The 25,696-nt window shown below is 49.0% G+C and overlaps 1 protein-coding gene across 2 annotated transcripts in view; it reads right to left on the reverse strand.

Annotated features, from left to right (window-relative positions):
* The window catches only part of camta1a (calmodulin binding transcription activator 1a), a 413,228-nt gene that overhangs the window by 26,824 nt on the left and 360,708 nt on the right, over positions 1-25,696 (reverse strand). For both annotated transcript variants that reach the window (XM_033969195.2, XM_033969200.2), the window contains exons 7-8: positions 9,334-9,487; positions 69-209 (exon numbers count right to left, since the gene is read on the reverse strand). In XM_033969195.2, coding sequence (XP_033825086.1) covers positions 69-209; positions 9,334-9,487 — 295 coding nt within the window. The remainder of the gene's footprint in view (positions 1-68; positions 210-9,333; positions 9,488-25,696) is intronic.

The raw sequence follows: 25,696 nt of genomic DNA on the forward strand, positions 1-25,696 counted from the left end.
TTCCACAGAGGCACGTTCAGAGTGTTTAGGTCAGAGTAAACCCGCGGACACAAACCCGCGTCACGTACCCAGAGTGCCCGTGCAGAGGCAGTTGTGAGTGCGAGGAGGAGGCTTCGTTTGGTGACTGTCCAGAATCTGCTGCACGAGCTGCTCCACCGAGAAACCAGAACTGCTGTTTCCATTACTGCAAGTCCACTTGATGCCATGGACTGAGAGAGAGACAGAGGGACAGAGAGACAGAGGGACAAAGAGACAGAGAGACAGAGGGACAGAGAGACAGAGGGACAAAGAGACAGAGAGACAGACAGAGAGACAGAGGGACAGAGAGACAGAGGGACAGAGAGACAGAGGGACAGAGAGAAAGAGAGACAGAGGAACAGACAGAGAGACAAAGAGACAGAGAAACAGACAGAGAGACAGAGGGACAGACAGAGAGACAGAGGGACAGACAGAGGGACAGAGAGACAGAGGGACAGAGGGAAGGAGGGACAGAGGAACAGACAGAGAGACAGACAGAGGGGACAGAGGGACAGACAGAGACAAAAGGACAGAGGGAGGAGAGAGCAGAGGACACTTTACATCAGAGACTCTTGGGACATAGAGGACACAAACAGAGGTTCATTTAAAGTCCGTCTGGTCAAACACAAAACTTTTATGTTATTAAAGCGTTTGTTTGTTTTTTTTTTTGTTTTTTTTAGAATTTTAGAATTTTAGAATAAAAAAAAGTTTTAGATTGAGTTCAGGGGCTTCAGTTCAGCTTCAGAGAGCAGAGTCAGAGCTGCGTCTGGCGCCCTCTGCTGGAGGAAAAGTGAGTGAAACAAAAAGGGAAGAAAATAAGAAACAGCTCAGTACAGACACAAAGATCAGAGTCACAGAGCTCGAGTGTTAATAATAATAATAATAGTAATAATGATAATAATAATAATAACGATAATAATAATAATGATAATAATAATAATAACAATAACAATAATAATAATGATAATAATAATAATAATAACACTCAAAGATGCTTCAGAAAACAATAATAAAAGACTGAGTGAAAGAAAATTAATGAAAAGATTTACACAGAAAAACAACAACATATTGTCTCCATACAACTCCTGTGCTGTGGCTGGAGAGTGCCCCCTGGTGTCTACATCAGTGAACTGTCACTCTCTGCCTGACTGAATGTGTGATCTGACCAATGACACGGCTCAGAGAAAGAAAAAAAGAGAGAGAAAAGGATGGAGGGAGAGGAGGAGACTGAGAGACACGGAGCTGGAAACATGGAAACAGTTTGTGCTCAGAGACGTGTTCAACATCAGAGAAAAACTGTTATTATTATTTTATCAGTGCAAAATTTTGAACAATCGAACTAAAACATGTGACGTCAAATCGTAATCGAGAAACACATCTGGAGACCCTGACACACTGCTCCTGACACACTGCTCCTGACACACTGCTCCTGACACACTGGTCCTGTCAAACCGCTCCTGACACACTACTCCTGTCACACTCCTCCTGCTCCTGTCACACTGCCCCTGTCACACTGGTCCTGACACACCGGTCCTGACACACTGGTCTTGACACACTGCTCCTGACACACTGCTCCTGACACACTGGTCCTGTCACACTGGTCCTGACACACTGGTCCTGTCACACTGGTCCTGACACACTGGTCCTGACACACTGGTCCTGACACACTGGTCCTGTCACACTGGTCCTTTCACACTGGTCCTGACACACTGGTCCTTTCACACTGGTCCTGACACACTGGTCCTGACACACTGCCCCTGACACACTGGTCCTGTCACACTGGTCCTGTCACACTGGTCCTGTCACACTGGTCCTGACACACTGGTCCTGTCACACTTGTCCTGTCACACTGGTCCTGACACACTGGTCCTGTCACACTGGTCCTGTCACACTGGTCCTGACACACTGCCCCTGACACACTGGTCCTGACACACTGGTCCTGTCACACTGGTCCTGTCACACTGGTCCTGTCACACTGGTCCTGACACACTGGTCCTGTCACACTGGTCCTGACACACTGGTCCTGACACACTGGTCCTGACACACTGCTCCTGTCACACTGGTCCTGACACACTGGTCCTGTCACACTGGTCCTGACACACTGGTCCTGACACACTGCTCCTGTCACACTGGTCCTGACACACTGGTCCTGTCACACTGGTCCTGACACACTGGTCCTGTCACACTGGTCCTGTCACACTGGTCCTGTCACACTACTTCTGTCTGTGGTTCATAGAAACATTATAATATTTTTTTCTGTGGGTTAAAGTTGAAGTTTGAAGTGAATGAAATAAAAGTGATTCACAAATGAAGTGTTTTTCTCGTTTTTTCCGTCTCTTTTCCATCTTTTTCTGAGTCTGTTTTTTACACTCGTCTTTTATTGACCAGTGACTCTTTTATTATTTGCTTTTCTCTGTTAAATCCACAGTTTTTTGAAGAGTCAGAGGTGATAAACTTTGTTACTTAAAAACAGAAGTTGTTATAAAAAAGTATCCATGACTGTTTGAGTAATGTAGAGATCTCCCCCTGACCCTCTGACCTTTACATTTGACCCTTCAGCCCCTCAGGACACCTCCTCAGGAGCAGGAGGAGCACATGCTCTTGGTCAGGACTGGAGGATTTGACCTGTTCTGTTTTGAGTTGATGAAACCCACAGACACAGGCAGAACATGCAAACTCCACAGAAAGACCTGGGGATTGAACCCACAACCCTCTGTCTGTGAAGTGTGAAAGCTCAACTACTGCTGAGGTTTTATAACTTTACAAAAGCAAGACACAAAACAACAGACTACAACTTCACAAACCTGATACAATGTGCAGTCGTGTGACTGAAGGAGCAGGGACTTAGCACAGAGAGCAGGGACTCAAAAACACTGACTCTTAAAACTCAGTCTAAAAGGTCACATGGAGATCTGACCCAAAGAACGACCTGAGCTTTAAAGAAAAATGTACGAGGTGTGTGAGGGCATCAGGTTTAAATAACTGAAACATGGGACTTGAAGCCAAAGCCTCTGACAGACTGTGTCACATGTGTAAAGCTCTAATGCGGAACATCACACGTCCACTGCACTGAGGCTCTTGTCTCTGAGGACAGTTTGTCTCTGAGTGAAGCCTCATCACAACAGAGGAGGCTCCGACGAGAGGAGGCTCCGACAGAGGAGGCTCCGACAGAGGAGGCTCCGACGAGAGGAGGCTCCGACGAGAGGAGGCTCCGACGAGAGGAGGCAGGTTTGCTCCAATGAGAGGAGGCTCCTGCTCAAACGAGAGGGACACTGCTGGACTCGAGTGCGTCTCATCTGCTCCTGTGTCTGAAAGAATCAGAGTCTAATCCAAACTCTCCATCTCAGCTCCATTTGTCCAAACGCTCTCCTCTTTTCCTCTTCCCTCTCCTCTTTCCTCTCCTCTCCTCTCTCCTCTTCCCTCTCCTCTCCTCTCTCCTCTTCCCTCTCCTCTCTCCTCTTCCCTCTCCTCTCCTCTCTCCTCTTCCCTCTCCTCTTCCCTCTGCTCTCTCTGTCCAAATCCGTCCTCCTCGTGGGGCGTGTGTTCGCCGTCTTCCCCTGGGGCGGGTGGTGTTGACGTGTCGTTAGCGCCGTGTCGTCCTGTCTGCTCCGTTCACTCAGGGTTATGTTCCAGAGCGGAGCAGACACGAGCGGAGCCAGAACGTCTGACCTCGCCGCCCCCGGCACCGCCACCACAGCCCCCGAGTGCCCCCGAGTGCCACCCCGCCGTCCCCGATGAGAGCGTCCTGTCACGGCTGGACTCACACGCCGCTTCACACGGGCGACTGTTTGGACGTGTTAGAGCACAGGCCGTCACCACAGAGACCACGGCTGCAGAATGTGTGGAGGTGGAGGTGCTGGTGGAGGTGGAGGTGGTGGTGGAGGTACTGGTGGAGGTAGAGGTGCTGGTGGAGGTGGTGGTGGTGGTGGAGGTACTGGTGGAGGTGGTGGTGGAGGTGGTGGTGGAGGTACTGGTGGTGGTGGAGGTACTGGTGGAGGTGCTGGTGCTGGTGGAGGTGCTGGTGGTGGAGGTGCTGGTGGAGGTGGTGGTGCTGGTGGAGGTGCTGGTGGAGGTGGAGGTGCTGGTGGAGGTGGTGGTGCTGGTGGAGGTGCTGGTGGAGGTGGTGGTGCTGGTGGAGGTGGAGGTGCTGGTGGAGGTGGTGGAGGTGCTGGTGGAGGTGGTGGAGGTGCTGGTGGAGGTGGTGGCGCTGGTGGTGGTGTTGGTGGAGGTGGAGGTGGTGGTGGAGGTACTGGTGGAGGTGGAGGTGCTGGTGGAGGTGGTGGTGGTGGTGGAGGTACTGGTGGAGGTGGTGGTGGAGGTGGTGGTGGAGGTACTGGTGGAGGTGGAGGTGCTGGTGGAGGTGGTGGTGCTGGTGGAGGTGCTGGTGGAGGTGGAGGTGCTGGTGGAGGTGGTGGTGCTGGTGGAGGTGCTGGTGGAGGTGGTGGTGCTGGTGGAGGTGCTGGTGGAGGTGGTGGTGCTGGTGGAGGTGGTGGCGCTGGTGGTGGTGTTGGTGGAGGTGCTGGTGGAGGTGCTGGTGGAGGTGGTGGTGCTGGTGGAGGTGATGGTGGAGGTGGAGCTGGTGCTGGTGGAGGTGGTGGTACTGGTGGAGGTAGAGGTGCTGGTGGAGGTGCTGGTGCTGGTGGAGGTGCTGGTGGAGGTGGTGGAGGTGCTGGTGGAGGTGGTGGAGGTGCTGGTGGAGGTTGTGGTGCTGGTGGTGGTGTTGGTGGAGGTGCTGGTGGAGGTAGAGGTGCTGGTGGAGGTAGAGGTGCTGGTGTTGGTGGAGGTGCTGGTGGAGGTGGTGGTGCTGGTGGAGGTGCTGGTGGAGGTGCTGGTGGAGGTGGTGGAGGTGCTGGTGGAGGTGCTGGTGGAGGTTGTGGTGCTGGTGGTGGTGTTGGTGGAGGTGCTGGTGGAGGTGGTGGTGCTGGTGGAGGTGATGGAGGTGGAGGTGTTGGTGGAGGTGCTGGTGGAGGTGTTGGTGCTGGTGGAGGTGATGGAGGTGGAGGTGTTGGTGGAGGTGGTACTGGTGGTGGTGTTGGTGGAGGTGGTGGAGGTGCTGGTGGAGGTGGTGGAGGTGCTGGTGGAGGTTGTGGTGCTGGTGGTGGTGTTGGTGGAGGTGCTGGTGGAGGTGGTGGTGCTGGTGGAGGTGATGGAGGTGGAGGTGTTGGTGGAGGTGCTGGTGGAGGTGATGGAGGTGGAGGTGTTGGTGGAGGTGCTGGTGGAGGTGTTGGTGCTGGTGGAGGTGGTGGAGGTGGAGCCCAGGGTGAAGCCTCTGTGTTTTGTTCCTGTGAGTTTCATGTTTAGTTAAAGTTTGTGCTGTGAGTTTGTGTTTTTTTCATTAAATTTGTTCAAATCAAACTGAACTTTTACTGTTAAACATTCCACTTTTTTAAATGACAAAAACATTCAACCTGACGTCTCATCGTCAGCGTCTGCAGTGATGCACGGGAGGAGCTCGGAGTAGAGCCGCTGCTCCTCCACGTGGAGAGGAGCAGCTGAGGCTCGGGCGTCTGCTCAGGACGCCTCCTGGACGCCTCCCTGAGGAGGTGTTCATGTCCCACCAAGAGGAGGCCTCGGGGAAGACCCAGGACACGCTGGAGGGACTATGTCTCTCTGGCCTTGGGGTCCCACCAGAGGAGCTGGAGGAGGTGTCTGGGGTGAGGGAGGTCTGTGAGTCTCTGTTCCCCGGAGAAGACGAAGAAAATGGATGACGTTAAATTTTAGAGTTTAGTGTTTTGTTTCTCCAAAAAGCAGAATCTCTCATTTGTGTCGACTCTTTCAAAACTGATCAAACTAAAATGTCCTAACGCCTCCACCACCTCCACCACCTGCACCTCCACCACCTCCACCACCTCCACCACCACGTCCACCACCACCTCCACCACCTCCACCACCTCCACCGCCTCCACCACCAGCCTCTGCAGCTCAGTGAGTGAATTGTGGAGGTTCTTTCACATGAGGCCTGTGCACATCCTGAGTCTGAGTCTGAGTCAAAACTGAACATTTAATCCAAACGTGAAGTCGACTTAAAGATGAATAAAATAAAATAAAAGTGACTCAGACCTGGAGACTCCAAAGTGTCACAGACTGAGACTCATGGGGCAGTAGACCAGAGCCTCCCAGTGCATCATGGGTAATGCCTCATCAAACACAGGGCGAGGAGAAGCAGGGAGAGGAGGAGCAGGGCGAGGAGGAGCGGGGTGAGGAGGAGCGGGGCGAGGAGGAGCGGGGTGAGGAGGAGCGGGACGAGGAGGATCGGGGTGAGGAGGAGCAGGGAGAGGAGGAGCGGGGCGAGGAGGAGCGGGGCGAGGAGGAGCGGGGCGAGGAGGAGCAGGGTGAGGAGCAGTCTCACACTGCTCCTCCTCATTATTTCCGCGTCTGGACGTGACGAGTCCAAACTCACGTCGACTCTGAGTCTTTGTTCTGGGAAATAAAATGAGCTCAACTGATCCAAAAAAGCCCAGATCTGCTCTGATGTTGTTTTGTGCCATAAAAATGTCACAGAGGCGAGAATTTATGAGCAGAAGAGGAAAAGGACGAGGATTTACTGCGTCTGTGGGACAGTATGAGATCATTTTAACATACACTTTAGTATCTGACACACACACACATCACCTCAGCACATATGTGAAATAATTAAATCCTGCTTCTTTTGAAAAGGCCAGTGAGTCGAACGTAAAATATTTAATAAAAGGAGCGATATATACATCCACATATAGGTCAGTTTATGAAATATGTATAAAGTGGTAAGAACATCTTTTATTAATAAAATAATGTGCGTGGAGTCAGATCTGTGCCACGTTTAAAGTGCAACAACGTGAGGAGTCCAGCAGATGGCAGTGTTGCTCCACCACAGAGCAGCAGCAGAGGAGCAGCCCAGAGGAATGAGGCTGAGATGGAGGGATAGAAGAAGAAGAGACGGAGCAGAGGGTCCGTCTGCAGCCCCTCGCTCTGTGGCAGCTCCGAGGCATCGCTCCTCGTCCCAACAACTACCAAAGTTAATGGCTTCACGCATTACTGCAAATGGATCTTGGTTTTTACATTAGAGCTGAGATGTAATGAATACAGTGAGCGGCTGCTGCTTAGTGAATGTCCCGGGGTAAAGCTTTATGTTAAAATAAAGCTGATCGCACACAGCCACTTTAGTCCTTCTAGTCTGGGCGGCCTGTTCAGTATGCAGAGTGTGTGTGTGTGTGTGTGTGTGTGTGTGTGTGTGTAGAGCTGCTGACACCTTCCTCGTACCTGGTCACATCACCTATAATTGGCTATTGGAGCATCAGTCAGAGGCGCCTGACACACCCACATCACACCGAGGGAGCGGCTCTCACATCTCCGTCTCCAGTCCGAGTCCCGCCATAAGACGCTAATATCACCAGACAAACGCGTCTATAGGCGGAGCGCACGTTTGAAAACATTACAGCGTTTCTCTGCGTCAGATGGAGCTGGAGGCAGGAGGATTCTGAGGAGGAATCAGCGTTTTCTGTGTCTGGATGCAGATGTTTGGAGCTGGTTTATGGGTCATATCTTTGTCATTATTGAGTTTATCCAAATGAAACAGAAACTGGCACAAAGTTGATGTGTTTTCTGTCCATACAAAGAAACTAAACTTCTATTCGTTTCACAAAAGCTTCAAAAATTAGCAGCATAATTCACTGTAAATGTGTGTAATTGTGTATAATTGTGTGTAAATGTGTGTAAATGTGTGTAAATGTGTGTAAATGTGTGTAAATGTGTGTAAATATGAGCCGTCAGCTGAACTTTTAACCAAACATTTACAAATCCAAAACAAATAAATGTACGTCACATTTTCAGTGTTTATCCAAACTGCAGATGATTCTACATTTGTGATTATTTCCTCTCCCAGAGTTAAACAAGCTCCGCCTCCTCCTCTCAAATGATGACATCATCAAATAAAAAACATCAACGCAACAAATAAAATATAGTTTTAAAAATCCCTCTTTCCTCCCTCTTGTTTTGTGAGACTAATAAAAACACAGAGCACGTCACACTGCATTAGAGGAGGATCAATCTGGAGATGGAGAGAGGGAGGAGAGAGGGGGGGAGAGGGAGGGGAAGAGACGAGGGGGAGAGGAGGGGGGGGAGAGAGGAGGAGAGGGGGAGAGGAGGGGGGGGAGGGAGGGAGGACGGGGGGAGGGAGAGAGGACGGGGGGAGCATGGGAGCAGGAGGGGAGGGGGGGAGCAATCTGGAGATGGAGAGAGGGAGGAGAGGGGGGAGGAGGGGGGAGGGAGAGAAGGGGGGGAGAGGGAGGAGGGAGGAGAGAGGGAGGGAGGGAGGGAGAGAGGAGGGGGAGAGGAGGGGGGAGGGAGAGAGAGGAGGAGAGGGGGAGAGGAGGGGGAGGGTGAGAGACGACGGGGGAGCATGGGAGGAGGAGGGGAGGGGGGGAGCAATCTGGAGATGGAGAGAGGGAGGAGGGGGGGAGGAAGAGGAGAGGGAGAGGAGGGGGGAGGGAGAGAGGAGGGGGGAGGGAGGAGCATGGGAGGAGGAGGGGAGCAATCTGGAGATGGAGAGAGGAAGGAGAGGGGAAGGGGAGAGGAGGGGGGGGAGGAGGGAGAGAGGAGGAGGGGGGGAGCATGGGAGGAGTGGAAGAGGGAGAGAGGGGAGGGGGAAGAGAGGGGGAGGGAGAGAGGAGTGGGGAGAGGGAGAGAGGGGAGGAGGAGGAGAGGGGGAGGAGGGAGCGAAGGAGGTGGAGAGAGGAGGGGGAGGAGGGGGGATCAATCTGAAGATGGAGAGTGGGAGGAGGAGGGGGGGAGATAGGGAGAGAGGGGAGTAGGAGGAGGAGGAGAGGGGGAGGGAGAGAGGGGAGGGGGAGAGAGGGGAGGGGGAGAGAGGGGAGGGGGAGCAATCTGAAGATGGAGAGAGGGAGGAGGAGGAGAGGGAGAAGAGGGAGGAGGAGAGGGGGAGGAACAGGAGTTGGTGGCAGGAGGGTAAAAAGGTGGGGGGAGGGAGGGGGGTGCGGGGCATTTGTGGTGAGTCAGAGATTTTGGCTCCATGTCCAGTGTGAATCGATAAACAGCGGCGTGTGGACTTCCTGCGCAGGAGGAGGCGTGCTGTTAAGGACGGCCTGACCTTTGACCCCCAAGAAAACAAGATGGCTCCTATAGAGAGGAGAGCGTCGACTGTAGAGAGGACGAGCTCACGAGAGAACATGTAAAGAGCACGACGCTGAAGATATTTATCAGGTTTATATGCGGCGTTTAAGTGTGTATAATATGTGACTTTTTGACGACACACAGCGGCGTTTAAATGTGTATAAATGTGAGATGGATCGATGGATTACTTCTTGATCGTTTACTCACACATGGGCTTGAGCTGACCGATCAGCTCCTCCTTCGTCCACTTGGCCCACTCCTTCTTGTCTGTATTGATGGAGCACAGGATGGGACCACAGGGTTTCCCACAATCCTCTATGGCGGGGACATTCAGATAGTGGACCAGCACGATGTCGGGGTTCTGCGGGACGGAGAGGACAGATTAAACCAAACGTGGAGATGAAGCGGCGCCGTCAGAGGAACAGCAGGAGCCGTAACGACGACACACACTTTACATTATTGATCCACTGCAATGACGTCACGCTGGAGCTGTTCTGCATGTGTGTTTATGACAGAATGTTGAGCAGTTACCACGGAGACACAATGCAAACATTAGCAAACACCGACAAAACGCTATAGCCTGAAAAATCTAGAAAAAAAAAGTTATTTAAAGAGCACACGTTCAGGAAAGTTAAGAGCTTGATTTTACACAAAAGCTTGACAGTGACTAACTGAAAAAAAAAGGACTGTTGCCATAGCGATTTGCAATTCAAAACAAAATATTTTATCCTTTGAATGGGGAAAAAGTCGTCAAAAAGTTGCGTCCAGCTGGAGGCTCAAACCCGTGAATAGAGTGACCACCTCCAGCTGCAGAAAGTGGGACAGTGTTGAATAGAGAAACATCGAGGGACGAACTCAGGTTTTATCAAAAAGCATCAAAGAAAGACTGGAATTCTAATAAGTGCCAAAATATTACAACCCTGAAACCAGAACATTCAAAAAACATGTTTCTATGTAAATCTCCATTTTTATAAAACTCATGAGGCACCAGTGGAAAACCAGAGACAGAGGACAAAACGGTTCTGCGGGACAAACTATCGACATCATCAGTCCTTCAGTTTACTTCAGTATTTAGACAAAAGGACGGGGGTGGAGTGTCTTGCTCAAGGACAGTAGATTATCATTGACCAGAGCAGAGACTGAACCTTCTACCTGTCTAAGGCTTCCCTCCTGGTCTGTGGGTCTGTGGAGCAGGTCTGTGGAGCGGAGGGCTCTGTGAGACTCTGTTGTTTCCCAAATGTTACAAACCTCTTCTTAAAATTAGTATTTGAATTACACTCGTGATTCAAAGGCCGATTTCAGGGATTTACAAAAAGACGTTTAGTTTGTGGCGCTGTGAGATGTGGCTACTGCTAATGCTAAAGCTAATGCTAGCATAAACACCACACTACTGGTTTATCATCAGCTTTTTGTGCATTTATTTCACTTCCTCTCTGTTGTGTTTTTGTGCATCTTTATATAACTGTTCTGGGTTTGACTTGCGTTCGCCGCCGTTTGCACTGGACATATTATATTTTCGATCTTTATCAGCGAGCGCCGCGCAGAGATAAACAGGAAACAGCTGTTGCGTTCGGACCCTCAGACGGGCCGGTTCACTTTAGACAGGCCCACGTCGGCCCACTCCAAAGAGGCCCAATGGAAACGAGGCTCATCTCCCCCATAACCACAGCCATAAAAACAAAAACAAATGTCATGAAACGTTTACGTTCACCGTGACAACAGTAACAACAGTAAGTGTGTGTGGGGTGTGTGTTTGACACTGTGCCCGCTTCCGTTTGTGCCCGCTCTTGTGTTGGTGCGCCCGCTCGTGTGTGCGCCCGCCCGTGTTTGTGCGCCCGCCGTAATTACACAGTGTCCTCATGTAACACACTTATGGCATTTTGTCAAGTCCTCCCACATGGCGAGTTGATGCCCTCAATTAACTGTGCCACTATTTACAGAGCGAAAACCCAACACTTTCCATCTGCAGACGGTTACTGGGTTACCTCTGCAAATCCACTCAATCCACCGCATTTGAATAATAGCTACAATTTAGAAAGAATATTTTGCAGGAGCGTTTTATGAACAGCGCCGCCACATTCACATAAACGCCGTGTTTGTTGTAGGTCTTATTGCATTCAATTTGTTCTAAGCATCTACTTGCCATTACGCCAGCGCAAATGTAATAGGCAAATGACCTCACACTGAACACAAAACAAATGCACGCCGCGCGCCGGACGGCCGGGCCGGCACGCGGCGCCGGCACGTGGCTAAACAAGACGTGAGAATCGACAAACCAACAAAGACCTTGATAATGAAAAATGCAGTGACAACATGTGTGTGAGAGTGCGGTTTGAGGCTTCATCAGGGCTAAGTGGGGAATAAATCAAAGCACGGCCACTGTACGAGCTCCGGCTCACTGCGGGACATTAATCTGATACACACACAGACGCACACAGACGCACACACACAGAGACACACACACATACACAGAGACACACAAACACAGGAACTGCTCCACTGTGTTTTTAAACTCCACACACCTTCAGTTCTAGAATAATTTGGATCATTTCAGTCCTGGAGTTGTCTCTTATCTCGACAGAACTAAAGGTAAAAGGAGGAGTTCACTTGAAAACTACCACTTGATGACATCACAAGGTGGAACAGAGCATTTTGAGCTTTGTAGATGTTACAGACTAATAATAAAATGAGAATGAAACAAACATGACTCCAGGTCTGTTTTTGAGGAGTGTTATAACATGGATAAAGAAACACTCACATCACAAACACGACGCCGCGTTTATGGCTAATAATTTTAATATTTTTACCATCACTTTTATCCTCCTGAAGCAAAACTATCTTAAAGTTGAAGGTTTTCTGTGTCAGCACAAAAGAAACCACATGAGTAAAGTTATTTCAAAATCAGATAAAGTGGAATCATTACAAAGGGCTCTGTGCACAGGAGCGCGTTAGCTAGCTCACTGCGTCTCAAAGCTAATAGTCACGTTTATTAAAATCGGAAAACATAAAATAAACAGCCTATTAAACTTCAAATTAATTAAAATAAAGACGACCCATTTATTTTTATGTGTCTAATACTTCAGGTTGAGCGGCTGTTTTAATATTTGCCTTAAAATTAGCATTAGCGTTAGCGTTAGCGTTGGATTGAGACAAAACATGTCTCTTTCTAAACACAGAAGTGTCTCTGGAGAAGTGTTCATTTTATTTTTGCTTTACACGTTGTCAGTGACATCCATCCACAGCTCCCTGTGAGTGACCCTCACCCCCGACCTCTGACCCCTGACCCACCTCTCCGTCCACTGTCTCATCTTTTTATTAATATTTAAGATCATGAATATTTATTAATTTTAGTATCTCAGCAAAAACATAAAATTACAATTGGACAGGAAGTAATGATGCTAACAGGAAGTAATGATGCTAACAGGAAGTAGTGATGCTGACAGGAAGTAGTGACACTAACAGGAAGTAGTGACGCTGACAGGAAGTAGTGATGCTAACAGGAAGTAGTGATGTACACATTGAGGGGAGCGCTGGCCTAATTCTAATTTGCAAACTTTGTGAACCTAATTTCAAACAAAACCATGATTCACTTTAATATTTTTGTTTATTTTGAGATTTCTTTGAAAAAATATGAACTGCACAAAAACGCTCGTCCTCCCAGTGACTTTAACATAATGAAAATGTGGAAGTGGGAAGTGTGAGTCTGAGTTCATTCTGATCGGTGATGTTTGGACGGAGGAGACACGGCGAGGTTTACGACGCCTCCAGATGGCGCCAGCAGCTGTGTCAACACGACACAGGCCCCGACTCTTTACACGAGAGCCAAAGGAGACGCTTCAGCGTGTGCAGCTCAACACGCACACGTTTGAGTCAACACAGGTAACGACGGGATGAGGACGAGCTCGGGACGGGGACGGGCTCGGGACGGGGACGGGCTCGGGACGGGGACGGGCTCGGGACGGGGACGGGCTCGGGACAAGAAGTGAAGAAACAGAGAATAATCTACAAAACTGAAACTAAATCACGTGACCAGGAGCACGTGACCAGGAGCACGTGACCAGGAGCACGTGACCAGGAGCACGTGACCAGGAGCACGTGACCAGGAGCACGTGACCAGGAGCACGTGACCAGGAGCACATGACCAGGAGCACGTGACCAGGAGCACGTAAAGAGTCTTGGTCCTGATCTACATCGACCTCATGGAAATATTAAATAAAATCAAATTAATATTAAATAAAATCAAATTAATATTAAATAAAATCACATTAATATTAAATAAAATCACATTATGTCACAAGAGAAAATTTTCTTTTCATTTTGATTCTGAATCAAAACAAAAAACAGACAAAATATTAATATTTATAAGAGAAAGTCAGGACCATGTTTTATACTTTATGATTTAGACTGAAGACATTTAGGACCGGACAGAAGAGGAAAGAGACAGAGAGAGAGAGAGAGAGGGAGGGAGGGAGGGAGGGAGGGAGGGAGGGAGACAGAGAGAGATACAAAGAGAGATAAAGAGAGGGAGAGAGAGGGGAGAGAGGGAGGGAGAGAAAGAGAGAGACAGGAACAAAGAGGCAAAGAGAGACAGAGACACAGAGGGAGGGAAAGACAGACAGATAGAGAGAGAGAGAGAGAGAGAGATAGATAGAGAGACAGACAAAGGGAAAGAGAAAGTGAGGGAAAGAGAGAGACAGAGAGAGGGAGAGAGAGAGACATAGAGATAGACAAAGAGAGAAACAGACAAAGAGAAAGACAGAGGCACAGAGAGAGAAAGAGACAGAAAGAAAGAGAGAGTGAGGGAATGAGAGACAGAGAGAGAGAGAGAGAGAGAGACAGAGAGAGAGGAGGAAACATTTGGTAAATCACCACATTCTGGACTCAACACTGAGGCTCCTGTGTGTCTGTGTATTTGGAGTATTTGGTTTGTGTATTTGCTCTGCATATTTAGAGTATTTTCTCTTTATATTTGGAGTATTTTCTCTGTGTATTTAGAGTACTTCTTCTGTATATCTGTAGTATTTTTTCTATACATTTGTTCCTAAAGTACATTTATCAGTTTCAGTTGTTGTATTTGGTTTGTGTATTTACTCTATATATTTGTAGTATTTTCTCTGTGTATTTGGAGTATTTGCTCTGTATATTTCGTATATTTTCTCTGTACATTTGTTCCTAAAGTACATTTATTTGAACAGTTTCAGTTTAATTAAAGCGTGCGGTGGCTGCAAACGCCTTTAATGAAACTATTGAACAGAAGTGACCCTCGACGTTTAGGCCAAGTCTCCGCTCACGTCCCACACGACGCACAACGACACACAGAGACGCACAAAGACACACAAACAGTAATTGGTATTTCCCCACAGCTCTTTTCTATACTGCTCCCAATCTGTGTATACTTCCAAAAGCCTCCTAAAGAATATGAAACAACTTTCCCAACTGCCTCCACCTCGTCTCCAACTTTACTACGGCTTTAACGGCCTCCTCAAACCCAGGCCACCTCCAGACGAAAACAACACAATGAAAATGTAAAGCTTCAAATAAATCTGTCAAGACGCTCCCTTAATTTCATTTCCTGCGGCGGATTTTTCAGAGTAATATTGAGAGCGGCTGGAGGTGGAGGAGGAGGTGGAGGAGGGGACGTTTGCCTGGATACTGTTTTGAGGAGAAAATGAGATCTCGTTAACTTATTGATTAATCGTGTGATGGAGTCTCGTGCTTGTGTTTCACGCTTTTCCCGAGTGGATTTGAAGGCAGCGCTCCAGAAAATAGAGCAGTGTGAGGTGAGCGGGGTGTGGTGAGGAGTGTGTGGAGAGGAGTGTAAGGAGAGGAGTGTACAGCGAGGAGTGTACGGAGAGGAGTGTAAGGAGAGGAGTGTGTGGAGAGGAGTGTGTGGAGAGGAGTGTGCGGAGAGGAGTGTAAGGAGAGGAGTGTAAGGAGAGGAGTGTAAGGAGAGGAGTGTACAGCGAGGAGTGTACGGAGAGGAGTGTAAGGAGAGGAGTGTGTGGAGAGGAGTGTGTGGAGAGGAGTGTGCGGAGAGGAGTGTAAGGAGAGGAGTGTAAGGAGAGGAGTGTAAGGAGAGGAGTGTAAGGAGAAGAGTGTAAGGAGAAGAGTGTAAGGAGAGGAGTGTAAGGAGAGGAGTGTAAGGAGAAGAGTGTAAGGAGAGGAGTGTGTGGAGAGGAGTGTGCGGAGAGGAGTGTGCGGAGAAGAGTGCGCAGAGAGGAGTGTATGGAGAGGAGTGTGCGGAGAAGAGTGCGCAGAGAGGAGTGTATGGAGAGGAGTGTGTGGAGAGGAGCGAGGAGTGTACAGCGAGGAGTGTGCGGAGAGGAGTGTACGGAGAGGAGTGAGCGGAGAGGAGTGAGCGGAGAGGAGTGAGCGGAGAGGAGTGTAAGGAGAGGAGTGTGTGGAGAGGAGTGTGTGGAGAGGAGTGTGCGGAGAGGAGTGTGTGGAGAGGAGTGTGTGGAGAGGAGTGTGCGGAGAGGAGTGTAAGGAGAGGAGTGTAAGGAGAGGAGTGTAAGGAGAGGAGTGTAAGGAGAGGAGTGTAAGGAGAGGAGTGTAAGGAGAGGAGTGTAAGGAGAAGAGTGTAAGGAGAAGAGTGTAAGGAGAGGAGTGTAAGGAGAGGAGTGTGCGGAGAGGAGTGTGCGGAGAAGAGTGCGCAGAGAGGAGTGTATGGAGAGGAGTGTGCGGAGAAGAGTGCGCAGAGAGGAGTGTATGGAGAGGAGTGTGTGGAGAGGAGCGAGGAGTGTACAGCGAGGAGTGTGCGGAGAGGAGTGTACGGAGAGGAGTGAGCGGAGAGGAGTGAGCGGAGAGGAGTGAGCGGAGAGGAGTGTAAGGAGAGGAGTGTGTGGAGAGGAGTGTGTGGAGAGGAGTGTGCGGAGAGGAGTGTGTGGAGAGGAGTGTGTGGAGAGGAGTGTGCGGAGAGGAGTGTAAGGAGAGGAGTGTACAGCGAGGAGTGTGCGGAGAGGAGTGTACGGAGAGGAGTGAGCGGAGAGGAGTGAGCGGAGAGGAGTGTAAGGAGAGGAGTGTGTGGAGAGGAGTGTGTGGAGAGGAGTGTGCGGAGAGGAGTGTGTGGAGAGGAGTGTGTGGAGAGGAGTGTGCGGAGAGGAGTGTAAGGAGAGGAGTGTACAGCGAGGAGTGTGCGGAGAGGAGTGTACAGAGAGGAGTGTACGGAGAGGAGTGTATGGAGAGGAGTGTGCGGAGAGGAGTGTACAGAGAGGAGTGTACGGCGGTGAGGAGTGAGCGGTGAGGAGTGTACGTTGAGGAGTGAACAGCGAGGAGTGTACGGCGGCGCGTTCGTATCTGAGCTGTACATTAGCTTCAGCCGTATTAGCATAATGTCCAGTTTTGTAGCGGTATGCTAATGATTTACACGCTAACGCCTCTTAAAGCTTAACGGCGGCTTTAACGTGTAAAATACAGCGTCACATTTGAGCAGCTGCTACAACATATTTCTCGTTTAGATTTTCAAACGTACAGACCCATGTAACGATTTATGGCGACGCCTCATTGACCTCTGACCTTTCGAACGAGGAAGTCAGTCAAACTCCAGACCATAAATCAAAGTCATAATAAAATAAAAACCGCTAAGATCATAAAGGTTGTTATTATTATAAGAAAGAGTAAAACAGAGAGTAATATTATATAAACTAGAGAATTATTAATAACTTATTACAATAAAAACTACTATAAAAGAAGATTATATTGAAAGTAGAGAGAATAAATAATGTCTGATCTGGGCGTGGCTTATTATCGGATGTTTTTAGTGACGACTGGGGGCAGATGGTGAGCAATAAAAAGCTACTAAAAGATGAAAGTATTTTATTATTATTATTATTATTATTATTATTACTATTATTATTATTTTATTTGTATTTTTATTTTAAGTATTTATTTATCTATTTTTGGTTTTTACTACAGTTACTTTTCATATTGTGTATTGGTTTATACTTGTGTGTGTGTGTGTAAGACTGTGTTAATTCTAATGTATTTGTGTGTTTAACAGTTGTGTTCTGTTCCTGTGTTCACCTGGCGCCACCTGTAGGGCAGGAGGGATGGTGGGAGGAGCTGCAATATGTTAAAAAGTATAAAAAATATCAATTAAAACATAAAAGATGAAAATAGTTTGTTGCACGTGGAGGTGATAGCGGCGCGTTCGTGTCTGAGCTGTACATTAGCTTCAGCCGTATTAGCATAATGACCAGATTTGTAAGCAGGTATGCTAATGATTTACAAGCTAACGCCTCTTAAAGCGTAATGGCGGCTTGAACGTGTAAAATACAGCGTCTCCCCAGCCAGGGTTTCTCATCGTTCTGTTGTGTTAATGTTTACGGCGCCTCCCTGGAACAGATGGATAGACGTGCAGCTAATTACCGGCGGAGTCTTGAGGAGTCAGCCGTGGGGGTGGAGGCCCGCTGAGTAGGTGGAGGGGCTCCTATCCCGGCACTTTTTCATACGCACAAAAGCCATTTATGAGCGTATAAACAAAAACAGCCCCGCCTTCACCAAACACGAGCGATGGACAAGTCATCGTCATCGCAACTGAGAGGATAAAGGTGCTGTCGTAACCAGGCAACAGGTTTGTGCGGCTCCCACGCACCGAGCGCCGCTTCACGACTGCCTACCTCGTCCTGGAGTCAAACACCCTGCTCCGCCGCGAAGAAGAAGAAGAAGAAGAAGAAGAAGGAGAAGAGATTCACTAATGGAGCCCGAGACACAGATACAGACTCTGACCTTTCCTCCGAGCGCCGCGGACGTGTGTGGCTAGTTAGAGCGAACCGAACGTACAAAAGCCGCCGGTGCTGAGAGCCGTGAGTGGACAAGTGCGACCGTGTGTCCAGACTCTCGTTAAGTCCCCACGACCTTATCCTCCGATGCGCCGGGCCTCGGGAACGACTCCGTGTGGTCAAAGCTCATTAAGAAAAAGAGAGAGAGGGCGAAGACGATGAAGACGACGAAGACGACGAAGACGCACAGGCCAATGAGCTTCATCTGCTCCACACGTCATTTATTCAATCGCGTCTTTTGTTTGTTTTCATACCTGAACGTGACAGAAACGGCGAAAACAAAACACAAAGCACAACTCAAACTCTTCATAATCGTTTCTGTTCGTTATTAAAGACAGAACCATGTGACGTAAAGGGGGCGGAGCAAACGTCACCGGGACAAACCACAAACGGGACCTTAAACCGGGACGAGGGGCCGTTTTACTGTCACACTCCTGAGATACTGTCCTGAAGAAGTCGGGCTGTAGGTGGCGCCGTTGTCCCGTCTCCATCAGTAGAAGGTCACAGGTCACCAGACCCGTCATAATCAATATATCGACGTATCGTTTAATGTAACGATACATTTTAGGGTCAATATTTATCGTGGGGACTTTATTTTTTTTACTTTTTGGTATTTTTCTGTTTTATGTTCAGATTTAAAGTGAAAAGAGTCAAATAAATAAATAAATAAATAACTTTTATGCTCCTGATAAATATAAACAAACTTCATTCATATTGTGACGGAAACATGTGACCAGTGTGAGGCGCTAGAGAGCTGAGATATGAAAACAACTAAACCTCTCCCTGTGCTCCTCCATGTGCTCCTCTCTGTGCTCCTCTCTGTGCTCCTCTCTGTGCTCCTCTGTGCTCCTCTCTGTGCTCCTCTCTGTGCTCCTCTGTGCTCCTCTCTGTGCTCCTCCCTGCGCTCCTCTCCCTGTGCTCCTCTCTGTGCTCCTCTGTGCTCCTCTCTGTGTTCCTCTCTGTGCTCCTCTCTGTGCACCTCCTCTCTCTGCGCAGCCAAACAGCTGTAACACAGTCAGTACATACACATGTCTGTGGCTCAGTGCGGTACAGTCAGCACATATACACATGTCTGTGGCTCAGTGCGGTACAGTCAGCACATATACACATGTCTGTGGCTCAGTGCGGTACAGTCAGCACATATACACATGTCTGTGCTGTAATGCTCCTCCTCGGGCCTGAGGAGCAGCAGTGACTCACTGATGGATGGCGTTAAGTGCCCGTCATTAAGCCGCCTCCTGCCTGTGGCTCTGAGGCCGTTCTCTTAAACAGGCTCCTCCCCCGTCTGTCCCCAAACGCCGCTGCTCATTTCAAGGTCAAGTGCCTCCACCGCGCTCCACCTTCACCTCACAAGACTTTAGTCTGAGCTTCATCAGAGCTGTGTTTGAGAGACACTCAGCACAATCTCACCCTAAAAGCACCCGAGAGCACCCGCCTGGAGCAGCCACCCGGAGCACCCAAGAGCACCCGCCCGGAGCACCCGCCAGCAGCATCTGAGAGCACCCGCCCGGAGCACCCGCCTGGAGCACCCAAGAGCACCCACCCGGAGCACCCTAGAGCACCCGCCCGGAGCACCCGAGAGCACCCGCCAGCAGCATCTGAGAGCACCCGCCCGGAGCACCCGAGAGCACCCGCCAGCAGCATCTGAGAGCACCCGCCCGGAGCACCCGCCTGGAGCACCTGTGTGACTCCCCTCTGACACCCAACACTCAGAGCAGAGTCTGGTGCAGTGTCCTGCAGAGACTCTACAGCACAGGGGGAAAGGCCGGGGTAGAAGAGACGCTCTGATTGGCCGGTTTAGAAGAGACGCTCTGATTGGCCGGTTTAGAAGAGACGCTCTGATTGGCCGGTTTAGAAGAGACGCTCTGATTGGCCGGTTTAGAAGAGACGCTCTGATTGGCCGGTTTAGAAGAGACGCTCTGATTGGCCGGTTTAGAAGACACGCTCTGATTTGCTCGAGTCACTTTATTTTACTTATTTATTAATTTATTTGACAGGGACAGTACATTGAACACATTGCCACCATATAGGACGTCCATGTACATAAGACTTTAGCCACAGGCTGATTTGCCGCCCGTCCCTGGTGAGGCCTTTAAAGGACAGAAAACAACACAAATAACACACAGATACAGGACAAAAACAAAACAAGAACATTAAAAGCACTGGTCACACTTGTCTCTACTATATCCAGTTTTAGTCTTCACATTTCTGATTTTCTTTAAGACCCTTTTGAGTTTGTGAGGACTCAGAGCAGGACTGGACTCTCTCTGTCCAAAATAACACCTCTGCACCACACTCCACGTGTCTCACTCCATGTGTCTCACTCCATGTGTCTCAGTCCCTGTGTCATCCTCTCGCTCCCTGTGTCTTCCTCTCTGTGTCTCACTCCATGTCTCTCGTGTCCTGTTTGAGTGTTTCAGAGGAAGCCAGGGGCTGAAGCCTGTGATGTTTAATGCAGGAGCACATAATCACTCCGATGGAGTTGAGAGCAGGGCTTTAAATAACTCAGCTTAGAGGGGCAGAAGTGCTCAGCACTGGGTTAGACGCACGTGAGAGGAGAGGCTTGTTTATGCTCAGGCCTCGTGTGTGTGTGTGTGTGTGTGTGTGTGAGGAGAGGCTTGTTTATGCTCAGGCCTGATGTGTGTGTGTGTGTGTCGTTCATGTGAGAGGAGACACTCACGCCTCGTGTGTGTGACTCTGTCGAGGAAACACTCGTGCAGGAGAGAGCTCTTTTTGTGGAGCTCTGAAATATTTGATTTGTGGTGTAACATAAAGGTGGAGAGTGTGAGGCGCGCTCGGTGTGTGTGTGTGTGCGTTACTATGAGGCTACGTGACAATGAGAGCGCAAAAGGGCAGCGCCAGGGCAGATATGGGTGTATGGAATTTATGTGGAGTGTTGTGATGCCAGGCGGGTGGCGCGCAGTCAGTCAGCGGCCCCCTTCAGCTCAGCTCACAGTTTACAGCCGGCACATTCCTCCTGAGGCCCTTCCAGACGACTACACTCTCCATTAGCTCTGCCCATGTGAGAGGCCGCGGTGCCAGGGGCAGCTATCACCGGCTCATGTGGCCACTATAATGGCCCTGGCTCTGCCTATAGCGCTCGCACTCGTCTGCAGCTCTGTGCGGAGGGATAAAGAGAGAGACACTTCACTCTGGTGTCGTTCTATTTGTGCCTCACCTCTAAACTGTCTGAGTCGTCTGCAGTTCCTCATCCTCGCGCGTCCCACCAGGGCACAGTTCAGTTCATTTGGGCCTAAACGCAGTTAATAGCGTCCCTGCCTGTGTTCGGCTCTGGTCTGTTTCATATCGCTGTTTGTGCACTGGCCTTTCTCCTGGTGCCAGTCCACATCACGCACTATTTATGTGCGGCTGCCCGTGTCTGTGAGCCAATCAGTACGACACAGGAGCGGCCACGAGAGGACGGCCGCATTCACACGGTCACAGGGAGGACTCAAGTGTGTCCAAACTGGCCACTATCTGTCTGGGCACCAGCTCATGGGACAACAATGGTCCAGATAACAGCAGTGGTCAGCTTTAGTGACAGCGGCGTGTGGACAGTCCGAGTCTTTAAAGGGCATGACTCACTACAACACACTGCACATAATTACACTTAAGATCTGAAATAAAAATATGCAGTGGTTGAGGTTTTTTTTAGATTTCGGTGAAGTTTATTGTTTAACTCCTGGTTGGACACAGATATGACACACAGAGGTAATTCCATAACTGTTTCCTAGCAACCGTAATGATACCAGGGCCAGACCTTAACTGCACAATATTTACGACTAGACTAAAAAATAAATGACAGCACCTTTATTTTGTTAAATGAAGATTTAAACTGGGTGGTTGCAGTGTTTTGGGTGGATGTGTTGATGACAGACGTAGAGATTCTGTTTCATCCTTTTCCTCCACAAACTGCCACTTAAAATAACTATAATGTTTATCCCACCAAACCAAGAAATAATTGAACAAACATGAAATCTATCATATGCAGTTTAAGTGCAGGTCTGTGCGAGGTCTCTGTGGTAAAGGTGCTCATTATTATCACTGGGCTGATACTGGAGCAGCCCCAGAGCTCAGCGTGGCGAGATATTCCCCTGAGACGCACAAACAGACAAATACACACTATACAAATGGATAATCAAACGTCTGCCCCTGGGATAAAAGAGAAAACGCTCAAATGGTTTCCTAGCAACCGATGGTGTGCAACGGGTCTGCATGAAAAATGGAAAACGAAGGCAGTGTGTGTGTGAATGGCTGTATAAGCAGCAGAATGAAAGGATGAGTGAAAGATAAACAGAGCGGTTTATAGGTGAAGTGCAGAGTGGACCCAGATAACAAGAGCTGAATGGGAAATGAAAAGGTAATGAAGAGAAAAGCACCATCACCAGTCTGCCAATCTGATGAACAAGAGACGCACTTCCCCGAGCGCTCACTGAGGGCGCTGTTGTCTGCAGCCTGAGCTCTGGCTTCACACGCTGATGATCAAAACTGACACACGGCGTTCACAGGGATCCCCGTGACGGACTGTGCTCCTAGTGTTACATCAGAACCGCCATAAGTGTCAGGCAGAAAGAAGAGAATACAACGAGCTACAACAACGCCACGAACAACGAGCTACAACAACGCCACGAACAACGAGCTACAACAACGCCACGAACAACGAGCTACAACAACATCACGAACAACGAGCTACAACAATGCCACGAACAACGAGCTACAACAACGCCACGAACAACGAGCTACAACAACGCCACGAACAACGAGCTACAACAACGTCACGAACAACGAGCTACAACAACGTCACGAACAACGAGCTACAACAACGTCACGAACAACGAGCTACAACAACCCAGATAGAAAGAAGAGAGTACAACGAGCTACAATATCGTCAAGAACAACGAGCTACAACAACGCCACGAACAACGAGCTACAACAACGCCACGAACAACGAGCTACAACAACCCAGATAGAAAGAAGAGAGTACAACGAGCTACAATAATGTCAAGAACAACGAGCTACAACAATGCCACGAACAACGAACTACAGCAACGCCACAAACAACGAGCTACAGCAACCCAGATAGAAAGAAGAGAGTACAACGAGCTACAACAACGCTGCATACAATGAGCTACAACAGTGCCACGAACAACGAGCTACAACAACGTCACAAACAATGAGCTACAACAACACCACGAACAACGAGCTACAACAATGTCAAGAACAACAAGCTACAGCAACGCCACAAACAAGCTACAGCAACGCCACAAACAACGAGCTACAGCAACCCAGATAGAAAGAAGAGAGTACAACGAGCTACAACAACGCCGCATACAATGAGCTACAACAGTGCCACGTACAACGAGCTACAGCAACGCCACGAACAACGAGCTACAGCAACGTCACGAACAACGACCTACAACAACCCAGGCAGAAAGAAGAGAGTACAACGAGCTACAACGCCGCATACAACGAGCTACAACAACGCCACGTACAACGAGCTACTTAACAATTTATCTTTGCTAAACAACTCCACACATCTTACTTCATATATTTGATGTTTTCTGTTTGAATATAAAATGTAGAAAGAGGTAAAAATAAACAAAAGAAAACAGTGAATGAGGGAGTGTCCAAACATCACCCACAGCTTCAGCTCTAAATGAAGCTCGTCGAGGCTAACAGTTATAGCGGCTAATCTGGAGCTGAGTTTCATATCTGTAATTCTGACCACGAGTATCATAGCAACCAAAGAGCCAATCAGGAGGCTGTTGAAGGTAACAGCAAAAAAGTCACCACCTGGATTTAACTAAGCACATAAGTACGGGCCTCTTATTGGATAATTACTGCATGAGCGAGTTATTTAACCCAAAGTGGTGCACATCCTGAGGTCATGGAAAGATGTTCGTCTGTTCATCTGAGTCAAATCATTGGCGTCAAGCAGAGAAAACGTCTACGGAGATTGTCTGCGTGTCCCTCAGTCGTCCAGATCTGATCCAGAGCAAAAGACAAAGTTTAAATCTGTCAACTGGACAAAACGTCGTAGAAGTGAAGACGTTTGGCTGCTCGTCCAAGCCGCGGCTTGGACGAGCAGCTAAACGTCTTCACTTCTACAACGACAGATTTAAACTTCGCCTTTTGCCGTCGAAAATTGGGTTAAGAACTGTCCAACGCAAAACGAAAAAAATCCTTGAATGATCGTGATCGGCGACACTTAAACGTTCGGTGAAATCAAATCAAAGAAAAACAACGGTAGAATCAGGACTGTGTTTAAAAGTGAAAGTAAGAGCGTTTTTTAAAGACATATTAGAGTGTGACCTTTATTTTTTTTGGACCAGGCAGTGCGTGTTTGTGTTACTGTACGTACTTGTATATATGTGTGTGTATTTGTGCGCACGTATATCGTCTACATATGTGTGAAAACAGGAGTAAAGCCGTTTTTCTCGTTTCTGCTGCCGCCATCGAGAGGCTTCCCCAAAACAGCGCGGGCCGTGACAGAGACAGAGCGCGCGCTGCCTCCTGCTGGTGTAATAGGAAATTAATTGAGACCATCAATATGGAATTAATCATTAACGCTCAGGTGCTGAGGTGGCACTTCTCACGGCTCGGCTCTGCTCTGCGCTCGCTAAAGTTTGACCTAAGAAAGAGGAAAGCAGGAGGCGTTCAAGGCTCAGATCCAAAGTATTTATCCAGTAATTATCAAACTTTTATAGAAAAACTTGAACGGCTTTGTTTAAGTTTGATTTGACATTTGGTTATTGTCATTTTACATTTTATATACTCACCTAAAAACAATATAAACTCATTAATTCCTGTCTTACAAAACAGGACACCACACACGGTCTTTTCAAATGTCAGTATTCCTGTGGGAGCGCGCTGCTTTAACACGTTTTAATTAAGGGCAGTGCAAATGTTTTGGGAATAATTGAAACAAAATAAGCCGCTACTTAATCGAATGAGAGCTTGTGTCGCGCTGGACCTTACATCACAAACTGTCAGGTGAACTCGTGCTAATACACAGCCACTCGCACTCGCCTGGAAGCCATGTTGCTAATCCTTGGCGAGGTGGAGCGTTGTGAGGACCCGGGCGCCGCTGTTAATCAGCCACAGGAGAGCCACACGGCAGCGACTACATTAAGCCGTTAAGCACAACGCGTCTCCGAGCGCCGAAAGTATGTGAGGTGTGTGAGCGCCATGTACGAGGCGTGTGACCAACATGAACGAGGCTGCTATGAATAAAACATGACAGAGCGCACTTCAGACTGGAGTGAACACGCACACATATGCACAAACGCACACAAACACACACAAACGCACACAAACGCACACACACGCACACACACACTCCCCGCTGTGCGTGTCGCTCACTGGCCCAGACACACAGACAGCTGTGCACAATGACTCCAGGTTCAGCCAAGTGAGAAGCTCCAAACGCCACCAACACGCCACCAACACGCCACCAACACACGCCACCGACACACGCCACCGATACACGCCACCAACACGCCACGACACACGCCACCAACACGCCAGCAACACGCCACCAACACACCACCAACACGCCACGACACACGCCACCAACACGCCACCAACACGCCACCAACACGCCACCAACACACCACCAACACGCCACGACACACGCCACCAACACGCCACCAACACGCCACCAACACGCCAGCAACACGCCACCGACACACACTGATCAAATAGGTACTCAACTCTGTTACTTAAGTAAAAGTACAGATACCAGGGCAAAAAAAAATAAAAACAAAAAACTCAAGTAAAAGTAAAAGTAT

The sequence above is a fragment of the Periophthalmus magnuspinnatus genome, chromosome 7, assembly GCF_009829125.3.
Source record: "Periophthalmus magnuspinnatus isolate fPerMag1 chromosome 7, fPerMag1.2.pri, whole genome shotgun sequence".
NCBI lineage: Eukaryota > Metazoa > Chordata > Actinopteri > Gobiiformes > Gobiidae > Periophthalmus > Periophthalmus magnuspinnatus.